Consider the following 14,425-nt stretch of genomic DNA (forward strand, 5'->3'; position numbering starts at 1 on the left):
GTTTATAACTATTCACAAATTTTAAAAAATGATGTGAGGCATGAAGAAAATAATAGCTGATTTCGCATATTTACTTTAAAAAAAAGAGTACTTCTTCTAATTCATGGGATTCCTGAGTTCTACATGGCAATCTTTGTTTGAAGGTCCTGAAGAATGCTCCAAATAAAATGTTTGAATTAAAATCAGTGCAAATGAAAAATAAGTACTAATACTTGTAAGTTTATATATGTAAAAGAGACTGTTGGTGTAGTTTTGACTTGAATGATACAATCCACTTGGCTACTCCTTTTACATCCCCATTTCCTCCCCCCATCCCCACCACCTTGTAGGTTTTGCTTTTTGTTGACTGGACTGAAAGTATGAACACTGCATGCTAGACTTGTAGGTATAGCAAGAGAATCAGTATAGAAATTCCCCACTACAAATTTTGTATCTCTTTAGCAGCTAATTTTTAAGCAGAATTGAGAGAGGTATCTGGGTGGAGTGCCATTCTGAAATCTTGGTACAGGTTACACAGAAAGCTTAAAAATGAAAAATGTATAGAAAATATTAGATTGTAAAATTGAGAACTAATTTACAACCCAATTGTTAGTACAGAATGAAATGCAAAGTGATGCCTTACAATATTTTAAATGAATCACTATTTTAACTTTAGTCATTTCCTTTTGTTAACATCTATCTTAAAAGGAAGCAATTTAATTTTACAAGTATCTAGATTGAGACATTTATAATTTTTATTCTATTGCTCGACATTTCTGGAATATTACTAACATGACGTTTTCGATAATGCTTCATCTACTTGACATTTTATTTCTTGTGATTGCTTTTAAACACCTGATCCTGTTTAAATGTGTACTTTAAACAAAGATCTAATATAACAGATTCTTTGGACATGTTCTGTAAAATTAATCACCTTTTTGTGTGCAAGTGATGGAATATTTGATGGTTTATTTTTTTACAGCTTACATTAATGTTGAACAAAATATTTCGAGTTGTTAGTTGTTGTAAATGTAGTGTGGTTTATAGAACTTTACACCAGGGAAAGACTACTTGCCCTGCAAATTTACATGGGTCAACAAAGAGAAATTCAGTTAGTTACAATTCCCAGCTTCTTCCCAACAGTGATGCAAGTTATTTTTTCTCCTTTCAGTATTTATCCAGTTTCTTTTTATTGCTACAGCTCATCATGCAATGTGTCACAAAACTTGACCTGTTGAATTATCAAAAATAGAAGCAGGAAAAGGGCATCATACCTTGCGAACACTTAGGTGGCCGATAGTTTTATCTAGTGCCACTTGCCCACAACCCTATCCCATGATTCCTTTAACATCCAAAAATCTATTACCCACTGTTCTGAATATAGTTGAAGAATAAGCATTCCTGTCTCTCTTAGGTAGAGAATCCATAGATGGGAGCGTCTAAGACCAGAGGACACAGCCTCAGAGTAGGGTGCATCCAATTAGAATGGAGAGGAGGATGAATTTCTTTAGCCAGAGAGTGGTGAATCTGAGGAGTTCATTGCTACAGGTGGCTGTGGAGGCCAAGTCATTGGGAATATTTAAGGCAATGGTTGATAGATTCTTGAAGTCAGGGCATGAAGGGATACAGGGAGAAAGCAGGAAATTGGGGTTGAGAGGGAAATGGATCAGCCATGGTGAAATGGTGGCATAGACACGAAGGGCCAAATGGCCTATTTCTACTCATTTTATCTTGTGGTCTTATTGACTAATCTTTGACATTTTCGTTTTGGGTCTGATCCCTCTTGTCACCCTTTAACATACTGAGGCCAACTTCAGTTTATTTATTCAATTTAAATCATCTATAATTTCAAACTTAACAATTGGATCTTCTCTTGGTCTTTTTATCTGGTGCCAAATTAATATTTTGTATATATCTCTAGTTATTTTTTTTTGTAATTTATAAAACCAAGGACCCCAGATACTTTGTTAATTGCTTCATTAGCTTCTTGAGGTTCTTGTGCCCAGTCACCCCTTTATCATTTTTAATAAAATCTCATGTATACAAAGAGCTTCGAGATAAATTTGCATGTATTTTTAAATTATGTGTTACTCAGCTTGACATTTAAGACATCCTATAAATTGAATAGCAAATTTGGCATGCAGTTCATGATGAAAAAAATTGGAAGTTTCCAGGGTTTAGATTCAAAATGTGAAATTATGGATTCTTAGTGATGCCAAATGTTTGCAAATTGCCTACATAAGATTATCAACTTGAGTTATGAATGCTGAATTGTTCCAGGAAAAAATGTTATGATTCCTTGTGTCTTTAAGAGTCAAGGATATGATGTATAAAGTTCTGGATTACATTTGGAGAAGATAAGCAAAAGTGACACGATGCTGGCAGGAGTTTTAATATTTGGCTGTGGCTTCATGAGTTTAATTAGTGGCAGACTCAGTGCCAGCCTGCTGCCTGGTTTATTCTTTGCTCCTCCCCCCACAGTCAATCTCAATCTCACCTCAACACATCAGTGAACAAACACAATGGAATTAGTTTAGTTTACCCTCAGGTTTTTTTCTGAAGACTGATGGCTTTAGTCAGTAGCAGACATGTTTAATTGTAGAAAGTGGAATGGCGAATGCTGTATCTCTATATATCCTATTTTTAGGAAAATAGCCTATTGTTTTGAAAATGAAATACTTTCTCAGAGATACTTCTGGAACTCTGGCACCAGGAGTTATTGTAGGCAGTTCAATTTTTAATCTGTACAAAGGTTTTCTTTTACAATTTGAACTATCATTTTTTTGAATTGGCCTTTGGAACTTACTGTAAAGTTTCCTGATGAACAACTAATACGATACACTGGTTTCAGAATTACTGCATGAGTATAAGGAACAGAAGCATGCGAAGGTCATTCAGCTGCTTGTGCCTGGTCCATCTTTCATATCACTACTAATCTTTTACCTCAGCTTTACCAACCCTGTATCTCTCTAGTTCAAGGACACCCAGTGCCTCTGATTGCTAATGGCTTTCCTTCCTGCTTATCATTTCAAGAATGTACTGCCTTTTTGCCTTTGGCCCAAAATGTCGACTGTACATGTTTCCTAGATGCTCTCTGGCCTGCTGAGTTCCTCCAGCATTTTGTATGTGTTGCTGGGATTTCCAACATCTGCAGATTCTCTCTTGTTAATGTTCTGCCTCTCTAATTTTTTGTACCAAAGTGGGTGATCTCATAATTTTACCACATATTGCATCTACCATGGCCTTACCCATTCACTTAACTTTCTGTATCCCGTTGAAGCTGTTATTCTTTACTTTGCATTCTCAATTACCTTTGAGAAGGGAATGAATCTTTAGAATTCTCTCCCCAAGGCACAAGGAGGCTGAGTCGTTGAGTATATTCAGGGCAGAGATTGATGGCTTTTATTTGAAGTGGAGCAGACATTGTTTCAGGTTCTTATACCTGGCACTAAATAGTCCTGCGTGAAAGTTGGGTGAGAATTACTGTTTAGTAAGTGCTGTGTGATAGCACTGCTAAAGGTGGATTGTGCTGGAACATGAAGTTAAAATTTGACCCTTCCATGTCCAATCCAATTCAGACTTGAGCCCAAGGTCTTGTTGATACTTGACCCAATCCTGCCACATATGGCCATAGCTTTCAGTCTTGTGTCAGGTAGCCAGGTGGGATGATAATTACTGTTGAAAGTTGTTACTTGCTGTGGGCATTAGACACTACTGTATCTTTGAGGATTCATCTGCTTAGTGAGATGTGGTGCTACCAACTCATTTGTGGCAACGGGCATAGTAGTTTCTGCTGCTGCTACCTTCAGCATCAGTTCAAAGTGATATTCAACAACTGAGGAAGAGCTGTAATAGTAATGTGTATGTTTAATTTTTCATTTTTGACCTGAGAATCCAGAATCGAATATTGATGAATTTCAAAGTCTTTTGGACTTGTTCTTCAATGGTAATGGAGATGTCTGGGATGTTGACTGGAGTATATGCAATTTTTCTACATTGCCACTGTGTTTGACTGTGTGGCAGTTCTCCCAATTTTTACATGTCTCCAGGTGTTACTGAAAAAGGCTTTTCTGGGTTGGCTGCACTGATTATCATATTAGACTCTGGTGCCAACGATGATGCCAGGTGGTACGCCTAATTCTTTTAAGATTTTACAAAGCATGTGTTCAGCTGGATTAGTTTTAATATCATCTCAGAAGTCCGTTTAGAGTCAATCACATTAAAATATAATGGCATTTATTACTGATTCCCACGGCTATCTTGACAAAATATCATTTCCCACCCTGTCTCCAGTAAAAGTTCCAATCCTTTTTCTCACTTCTTTTGCCTCTGCCGCATTTGTTCCCAGGACATTTAGAGATGTCCTGCTCCATTTCCTTCCTCCACCGATGATGCTGCCCTTACTGACATCTCCTCCATTTCCCAGATATCCACACTTACCCCATCTTCCTGCTGCCTTAACAGCAGTAGAGTTTCTCTTGTCCTCACCTACCACCCCATGAGACTCTGCATCCAACACATCATTCTCCACAACTTCCACCATCTTTAATGGGACCCTACCACTGTACACATCTTTACCTCCCCCCACTCTCCGCTTTTCACAGGGATCATTCCCTCCATGATTCCGTTGTCCATTTGTCCCTCCCCCTTAATCTCCATTCTGGCACTTAATCCCTGCAAGTGGAAGAAGTGCTACACCTGCCTATTTATCTTCTTCCTCACCACAATTCAGGGCCCCAAATAGTCCACCCAGGTGAGGCAACACTTCACCTGTGAATCTGTTGGGTCATCTACTATATCTGGTGCTCCTGATGTGGCCTCCTCTACATTGGGAAACTGCTTTGTCAAGCACCTCCACTCCATTTGCAAAAAGCAGTATTTCCTAGTGGCCAACCATTTTAATTACTATCTCCATCCCCATTCCAACACATTGGCCCATGGCCTCCTCTTCTGGCATGATACCAGAGGGCATGCATTGAAGGTGAGAGTGGGTAGGCTCAAGGGGGATGTGAGGGATTTTTTCTTTACTCAGAGAGTTGGGGATGACGGGGATATGCTACCCACTCTCCTCGCCTATCAGATTCCTTTTTCTCCAGCCTTTTATCTTCTCCACCTGTCACCTTCTAGCTTGCCCCCCCCCGCCATATTTTGGCATCTTTCCCCTTCCTTTCCAGTCCTGATGAATGGTCTCAGCCCGAAATGTTGACATCACTCTTTTCCATAGATGTTACCTGACTGCTGAGTTCCTCCAGCATTGTGTGTGTGTTGCTCTGGTATTTATTAACTCTTGCTGATAATTAATATATTTGATGTAGTATATAAATATTCAATGGAAATTGGAATTAATGGCTGCTAACCTGCTCTTACCAGAATCTTTTATTTAATTTGGAAATTCATGTTTGATTTCAATCAAATCAGATATGATAGTGTAGTTTGTAACTACCCAATCACAGTGTTCTGCTTATTTTTTTTCTGTTAGATATGAAGAAAAAGTAAATTTAAGAATAAAATGCAATTAAAGCCATTTAATGTTTCATGTCACTCAAGTAATCATCCTTAGATTATTAACATCTGTCAATTAACAGAATATTTTTTTGAAAAAGGATCTAGTGCTTTCCCAGCACATATGATGAATAAACTCTCTTGGGCTTCCAGCCAGGTACAGGTATTGATTTTAACCAACATTTTGATGACCAGCTCAAAGATGGCACAGTTTGTCATCAAAACATCAGTTAAAGTTGATACCTGTACCCAACTGGATGCCTGAGGAAAATTTTATTTAGAATATTTTAAACTTGTAAATTTGTTTTCCTATGCAACGTATATTGAGGCTTAAAACAGTTTTAAACTTTTAACTTGAAAATAGTTGTATTTTCCTCAGACAACTGAGAAAACGACAATGCTTTGAAGCAATATATACAGTAATGGTAACAGGAAGATACTTGAAATTTGTAGTTTAGAGTAAAAATCTTGGACTTAAAGGTTCAACATTTAACTTTTGACTGATTGTACAGTGTTTTAAATGAGCTAATTGTGGCCTTATAATGTGGTAAGGTTGCCCCATGAATTTATTCCCTGTAGATGCCAGCATCTAGCCAAATATGTTTGACTGTTTCAAAGTTCTTATTGTTAACCAGAGACACCATTTCTTTGCAATGCACTCAAAATGTTTGCTTGTGAAAGATTCTGTTGGCAGATTCAAAACACCCATTTAGAAATGCTGGCAAGCTAATAAAAGTAATATATGTGGTGGTGTTGGTTCTCATATATATTTCTAAGCATGCATCCTTAAAGCAGCTCTTTTAGTACCTCTCTGTTTTCTTTGGGGGTCTGAAGCTGTTCTGTGGTCTCCTTCCAAATTTTAAAAGCATTTCGGAGCTTTTTAAACTAGATACTTTTTACAAGCCTTATAGCTATTAAAGCAGGATGTTGCTTCATACGTAATGGAAAAACAACTGAGAACGGCCTTATGAAAACATGCACCAACAACTTCCTATATTTAAAATTCTATTTCCATAAGGCTGGACATAATTTTGTACTGTGTTCCAAGTAGTAGCTGAAACAGCAGTTCATAACATTAATAGCTTTTTATTTTCCTTTATACCATAAAGTTGGCTGATGTAAATTTCTTTTGTTCTTGTAGCTATTTACATTACTTCAGTACAAGCTTTATTTTATTAAGTGTGCAGTAGTTTCCTGTTAACTATATTAATGGAATTTAAAATTTGAAAAATACAGTACTGCGAAAGTCTTAGGCACATATGGTTAGACTTCTGCACAGTATTGTATCATGTAGTGTTTCATGTACCAACACAATCTATGCTTGTTTTCTCAAATTTATTTCAGAGCGATCACCACACAGGCCTATTCTTCAAGCAGGATTGCCTGCTAACAAAACAGCATTGGTGGGAAGTGATGTGGAATTTGTATGCAAAGTATTCAGTGATGCCCAGCCCCATATTCAATGGCTAAAGCATGTTGAGAAGAATGGAAGTAGATACGGTCCAGATGGAGTTCCTTACGTCAATGTCTTAAAGGTCTGAAATTTTCTTTCAACTTGAACTTGATAAGGCTTTCGACTTGATAATTATGATGAGTGACACTTGTAACCAATGAGGACAATGCATATTTGTATTTTTTAATGATTTGTTTTAAATGGTAGCTAGTTCTAATCCCGAGGATTTCTTGCTTAAATTGATTTATTTTTCTTCCAAAGTTCCATTTCTATGACAGCTAAAATACATTTACATTTTAACAGAGTTAAAACAATGTGCAAAACAGAGGTGTGCATCTGACTGATCTGTCATGTAGGGTAGTTCATTGGACTCATTTTAGCGAGTTACTTGTTACTCCACCATATATTCTTAAATCGAGCAGCACAGTGGTCCCTGAAGCTTCCTTCAGATCAAGGAGTCCCTATGCCGACCACAAACTGAGCATGGCAAGTTACACTCTCTGGCTGACAGCTATGTGAGCCACAACCACAGGCTTAACCTGCTGTCCAGACTGTCAATAGGCTTTCAATATCTCTGACATTCACAAGTACGTAAAAACATTTTGCAAATTTTATTTAAATTAGATATTTATACAAAATATAATACTAAAAGATGATTATAAACAATCAAATACATTTATATAAAATAAATATAGTTTTAGTCACTTCATTTCATTATCTAAACCTTGTTTAACTCCCTGAGCCATTTCTCTCCATTGAGGTAAAGGGAGTTGGTGATCTTCTGTCAGGACTAATCTATGGACTTCCCAGTTTAACCACTGGAACAATAGGAAGTCAGTGCTCTGCCTGGTGGACTCCATGAATTGTCAGTGTCAAAGCAGAGCTGGAAAAGTAGTGATCAGGCTTCAGAAATGTTTTAGATTGATGATCTAGCCCTTGCTGACAGAAAGATACAACACTGGTTTAAAATGTGCCAAATAAACTGGTATAAGTTATCCATGCCATATCATCCATTCAGTGATTTTTTTTTGTTACAATCCTTTTTTTTTCCTTCAGACCACAAATTATGGAACATTTCTACAAAGAAAATAATTTCCTTTTATATCATAAAGTTATTTCATAAGAAGAATGATGCTGGTGGTGGGATATTAGCTCTGCTCATTCTAGAGCAGTGATGATATTTTTATCTTATGTTATTGGTTTGTTCTAGCATTCGGGAATAAATAGTTCCAATGCAGAAGTGCTGAATCTGTACAATGTGACTGAAGCGGACAGTGGCGAATATATATGTAAGGTCTCCAATTATATTGGAGCAGTCAATCAGTCTGCTTGGCTCACTGTTGCTCAATTCTCCCCAAAAGGTAACATAATTAAAAAAACAAAATCACAAAGCTCTGCCCATGGTAAATAAATTTAGGGAACAGCTGATTCATGCTGGAGATGCTTGGAAGATTGAAAGCAGCTTACAGAATCTTTGGGCTTTGGGTTATTAATGGTTTCTTAACTTCCTTTCCAAGATGCAACTTTATGCACGGTAGACATGGAAAAATATCCACAATATGTGGCTAAGCTCTTCATAAGTGTCATTCAGTATTTTGTCAGTTAAACTTTACCTTTTTCATCACTATACCATTCTTCATTCTCCTGTGAATTTTCATTAGACTTTTTCATGAAGATCATTCTAAATTTCCATCCTCATCTGTTTTACTTCTTCCTTCATTTCATTCCCTTCCTTGACTCTAAGTCAAAAATAATAAAAATACGTATTGTGGCTCTATTTTTCCATGAATTAAATTGCATGCCTAGAAGGGTGAGTTAAGATGGTGATGGGTATCTGATTATTCCATACTACAAGCTTGAAGTTGGGTGCAAGCTTTGGATGAAGGGTTGTGGATAGGTACATACCTCCAACAGGTTGCTGCACCTCTGCTGTTTAGCAGCAATCCCCTGGTTTGTTGTTCCTGTCCACAAATATCTCATGATATCTTGCTTGTTTTTTTTTTTTGCTTTCCTTTTTCTTCTAGACTGCCGGTGTTAATACTACGGACAAAGAAATTGAGGTTCTCTATTTACGAAATGTAACTTTTGAGGATGCTGGGGAGTATACATGCTTGGCGGGTAATTCTATTGGGATTTCTCATCACTCTGCATGGTTGACAGTTGAGTCAGGTACATATGGCTTTCCTTCAATGGTTAATCTTTCACTTAAAGCAAAATTGACACTGCTTCCTATAGAGGAACTGGCAGGAGAACTAAAATGCAAAAACCCATTGTACCATATTATTTTTATTATTATAGATGGGAAAATACAAATATAATTATTTGTATTTGATTAAATAATTAAGGGGAGAGTCACAATTACAGTTGCTCTTTTTGCCAATGTAATGCCAGTTCCCCTTCTGTAATGGAGCAGTTACTTCTTGGGAGTTTATTCAATGAATCAACTTTATTTCTTCATTGATTGCATGCATTCAGTATGAGGTTCTGATTCATTTTCAGCGGGCATGGAAAGCCTTACTGAGCATGTTGAAACTGATGCCATTTCTCTCTCTTATGAAATGGTCATCAGTGGTATTTTTTAACTGATAATTGGCAGAAGGAAGGTGGCACTCTGCAAATACGTTCAGATGAAACTTTTCCAATTATCAGTTGTCAATGAACTGCACCTGCTTGGTAATTCCCTCATAAAACTTCAATTCTGTTGGACAATGACGGGCATTGGATTTGCAGGATGCAGTGACAACTAATCTCTTTTCCCTGGAGAAGGAGACCTGTTAACCACACTGTTTGATCTGAATGAAGTGTTGAGGTTTTTTCTCCAAACACTATGATTGTCTTTTTAAGAATGCTACAAACCTTTGCTGTAGTTTCTAATTTCACAGACAATTGGGTGAAAACCTTTGCACAGCTTTGCTTAATGAAAGAATCTGGGATTGTGCCTTGTTTTATTTGCTTCTTGTTTCACCTTAAAGCTTTCAGAGGGCATTTTATGCTTGGTAGCTTTTGGCAGTACTACTTGTAATGGATGGCAGAAGCTTAAATAGTGTTTATTATGCTAAATATATTGTGCTGTAGATGTAAGTTAATGATAAAATTTAAGGCACTGTCTAGCATGTTGAATGTTTTCTGCTTGTGAAATGTACATGAAACTGTGTAACAGAATATTTATCACTTTAACAAAAGCTGGTTCACATTAAGCCTTATAGCTAATATAAGCTTTGAACTTTGTACCAGAGCATGTCAAGTTTTAAATTTAATATCAATATTTATTACTGAATGCAACAGTTGTAGTGGAAAAGATGTCAGTATGTTCAAACTGAAGAAATTATTAACGTATTAACTTTTCAGTTTTGTACTTAATTTTAACTTGTGTTTGATTTTGCTACTTCCCCGGCTGCTAAAAGAGCTGGAGGCTGTATTTTTTCGAAAGTACTTTTGACCAGTTTTGCTGTAATCAATTTTTTAAGAATTTCGAAAACAGGGCAAAGTCACCTTGCCCTATGTCCCCCTATTTTTTGCATTCTGTGTCACTCTAGAATCTAGCACAATGGTACACCAGTATTATATCATACTAAAAATACTGTATATGTTTGTGGTTTTCCTCAGTCCTTGATTTCCTTCCTTTTCTTGTGGAGGCATATGATTCCATAGATGTATAAAGACACCCAGCGAAATGGCTTTGCTTAATGTGTGGTCCCAGTGAATCTGTTATAGCAGTATTTTTAGCCAAATAGATTTTCTCAATTAGTATTTTATCTATTTTATTGAGACACAGCACAGAATACACCCTTCTGGCCCTTTGAGCCGTGCTGCCCACCAGCCTTCCTTTTAACCCTAGCCTAATCACAGGACAATTTACAATGACCAATTAATTAACCTACCAACTGGTACATCTTTGGATTGCGGGAGGAAACCAGAGTGCCCAGAGGAAGTCCACGTGACCACGGGGAGAACATACAAACTCCTTACAGACAGCGGTGGGAATTGAACTCGGGTCACCGGTACTGTAAAGCGTTGCGCTAACCATTCTGCTACCGTGCCACCACTGGGTAGTGAACAGAAATGGAAACTTGTCCTTTATGCCATTGGATGGTGAGGTCACTTCAAAGGAGATAGGTACCCTAACAGTATGATACTTCTGTAGAAGTAGAAGTTCGGTAGTTGTAGATGACTCTATATCATACTGATGTACGTTTTACCAATGAAGCTATTTAAAGGGCATTCGCTATTTTTTCTAAAACATTAAAACTATTCTTGAAGAATAGGGTTGTTAAATTAATGTGTTATTTCTATTTTAGTTGTCTTTCATATCTGAATCTTTATGCTAATATTTGACAATTGTTTCTTCACGTGTAATCCAGTTCCTGAAGACAAGCCAAAGGGGTTGACCTCTCCTGACTATCTGGAAATAGTTATCTATTGCATTGGTGTTTTTGTAATCGCGTGCATGGTGCTGACGGTTGTTATTTGCCGCATGAGGAGCACAGCCAAGAAGCCAGATTTCAGTGCCCAGCCAACAGTGCACAAGCTGACCAAAAGCATCCCTCTGCGCAGACAGGTAACAGAAAGTAGATAAGAGAGTTCAAAAACCTTTACTTGACATAATATCCATTTCTCATTTATTATTTCTCAGCACTCCAGTCATGTCTCAGAAATAATCACTCAAGTTCCCCTCCTTCAATGTCAGTAATGAAAACATTGTATTTATTTTGAATTGACCTCTTATCTTCCAGTTTCCAGTGCCAAGCTGTTTACCCACATTAAGATTCTTATGAACTAACTACTCATTTTATCAGTAAGCAGTAGATGCAGTTCCTCAAGAAAAGTATTTGTTTCATCCCTTTTTATGAAACTATGAAAATTAAACAAGTATTTTCATTTTTGTTTTGGAATTCTTTCAGCTGGTGAATACGGTGTTCCAATTGCGTAAGCAATTTTTAATTTGCACTTTAGATGATAAGGAATGACAGTTTTTCTTATTGCTTTGTAGAGGTCTTGTTTGTTACCATTGCATTACTGTACTCCACGTGGTTAAGTTAATGTCTAGGAATAGAATCCAAATGTTGGAAAATGGATTGAAATTATGGAAGTATTCGAGCAATCTATGGAGACAATTAAATCATCCAGCTTTTGGGAAGGGTTTTCACATTTGGAGAGTCACCACTCACTGGTTGTGGGAATATTGCAAAATTGTTGTAGCTGTTGTATTGGCAAATCTCTTGTGTCCAACCCTTCCTCTATACCCCGGTGCCAAAGTTTCACCAGAATCTTGTTTGTTTTCTTAAACATTTCAGAATTAAACTGTTCGACTTTAATCCATGATTTATTAACAAGCAATTCAGTAATTGTATGTTCATAGGGTATTTAGGAAATCTGCATTTAATAGGGTTTTCTCTGACCTCCAAAATAACTTTACGTTGGGCTCAGTTGTGTCAGTAGGTGTTCTGGTTTACCAGACCTTCAGCTTTAGAAGGCTTTACCCCTTTGTATCTTAAAGTTTAATTATATTGCTAGTGTAACTGAAATACGGAGTTTAATAGCCAACTAGATTATTTGGTGGGACTATTTTGATTTTGAGTTATGAAATCTGGATTGGATAATATCATACAGACCAGCAATATGGTACAAAATTGAAAGATCTGGAACTGTCGTTTTTTGACTTGAGTAGTTACATCTGAATAGTCATAGTCATACTTTATTGATCCCGAGGGAAATTGGTTTTCATTACAGTTGCATCATAATTAATTAAATAGTAATAAAACCATACATAATTAAATAGTAATATGTAAATTATGCCAGGAAATAAGTCCAGGACCAGCCTATTGGCTCAGGGTGTCTGACCCTCCAAGGGAGGAGTTGTAAAGTTTGATGGCCACAGGCAGGAATGACTTCCTGTGATGCTCAGTGTTGCATCTCGGTGGGATGAGTCTCTGGCTGAATGTACTCCTGTGCCCTCCCAGTACATTATGTAGTGGATGGGAGACATCGTCCAAGATGGCATACAACTTGGACAGCATCCTCTTTTCAGACATCACCGTCAGAGAGTCCAGTTCCATCCCCACAACATCACTGCCTTACAAATGAGTTTGTTGATCCTGTTGGTGTCTGCTACCCTCAGCCTGCTACCCCAGCACACAACAGCAAACATGATAGCACTGGCCACCACAGACTCGTAGAACGTCCTCAGCATCGTCCGGCAGATGTTAAAGGACCTCAGTCTCCTCAGGAAATAGAGATGGCTCTGACCCTTCTTGTAGACAGCCTCAGTGTTCTTTGACCAGTCCAGTTTATTGTCAATTCGTATCCCCAGGTATTTGTAATCCTCCACCATGTCCACGCTGACCCACCCGGATGGAAACAGGGGTCACTGGTGCCTTAGCCCTTCTCAGGTCTACCACCAGCTCCTTAGTCTTTTTCAATACATTTGCCTGATTCCATGACTTAGGCAATCCTAAACATCGCAATGACAATTAAAAGGGCATTGATTTCCAGATTCTTCCTTTAATCAAAATCACTGACATTTGTTGATTATTTATCTCTGCCCCTTTTATAGGCACTTGCTACATGCAAACTTGATATTATGTATGTATCTGCATCAGTGTGTTAAAATCTATTTTATATGTAAAAGTTAATCTTTATTTTTGTGAGAAGATGACATTTAAATCCCATACTGCCTGTTGCCAGCTGAGAGAGGGTGAGCAGTTAAGTTGGCTCAAGGTTGACCTGGAGTAATGAGGGTGGTGACTTGGATTACCCGGAGGTACAACGGTGTGCAGATCAAATGGCCTAGGTTACTTACCTGTTCAAAGCTATTAAAGACTCTGCATCCAGGATTTTAATTTGGCCTTATAAAAAATACATCAAGGCAATCCAGTCAAAATTTGTGGGTCGTCAGGACCCACTGTCTATTTTAATTTAAATCAGACTGGAAAAACCACTGCAACATTGCCACCAGGTAAACATCAGGTGTGATCTGCAAGAAAGAAAGTGAGTACAAAAATGATTTTGTTTTGTCCATTTAGAGGGCTTGTTTCTGTGCTCTGGTGTTATGTGACGTGACTCTGTGACTCTGGAGCTAGTGTCACCGTGCTCCTCCAGGCACGGCAAAGAAAGCTGTGTCTGTCTCAGACTGCACTTGTGCATTCTCACCCAACTTTCTGCCAGTTAATCGAACCAGAGCCATCATAGCAAAATATTTGGAAGAAAGTGGTTTTGTATTTTTACGCAAATCTATTTGGTGTAATTTGTGTGTGCCGGCAGTTAATTCAAAGAAATTATCAAGTAATTAAAATCAGCGTTTCCGATATCTGGCAAGAGTTGAAATGTTAAGTAACAGATCTCTTATGCACTTTCAAATCTTGTAACTTTCTAATCTTGGAATTAATATGTAATGCAGTAATTTGAACATTGATTGTATTCACCCATTATGCCCTTTGAAATACTGCTGAGATGTATCAATATGTTCATGTACCCTCTCTGCCAAACTGGATT

The 14,425-nt window shown here is 37.6% G+C and overlaps 1 protein-coding gene across 9 annotated transcripts in view; it reads left to right on the forward strand.

Moving 5' to 3' along the window:
* LOC134359050 (fibroblast growth factor receptor 2-like) overlaps nucleotides 1-14,425 on the forward strand; it is a 191,019-nt gene that overhangs the window by 145,612 nt on the left and 30,982 nt on the right. For 6 of the 9 annotated variants that reach the window (XM_063071906.1, XM_063071905.1, XM_063071912.1 and 3 more), the window contains 3 exons: nucleotides 6,826-7,016; nucleotides 8,145-8,295; nucleotides 11,296-11,498. In XM_063071906.1, the coding sequence (XP_062927976.1) occupies nucleotides 6,826-7,016; nucleotides 8,145-8,295; nucleotides 11,296-11,498 (545 nt within the window). Of the gene's footprint in view, nucleotides 1-6,825; nucleotides 7,017-8,144; nucleotides 8,296-8,958; nucleotides 9,104-11,295; nucleotides 11,499-14,425 lie in introns of all 9 variants that reach the window. The other 3 variants (XM_063071909.1, XM_063071910.1, XM_063071911.1) reach the window with 3 other exon arrangements.

The sequence above is a fragment of the Mobula hypostoma genome, chromosome 19 (assembly GCF_963921235.1).
Source record: "Mobula hypostoma chromosome 19, sMobHyp1.1, whole genome shotgun sequence".
Lineage (NCBI taxonomy): Eukaryota > Metazoa > Chordata > Chondrichthyes > Myliobatiformes > Myliobatidae > Mobula > Mobula hypostoma.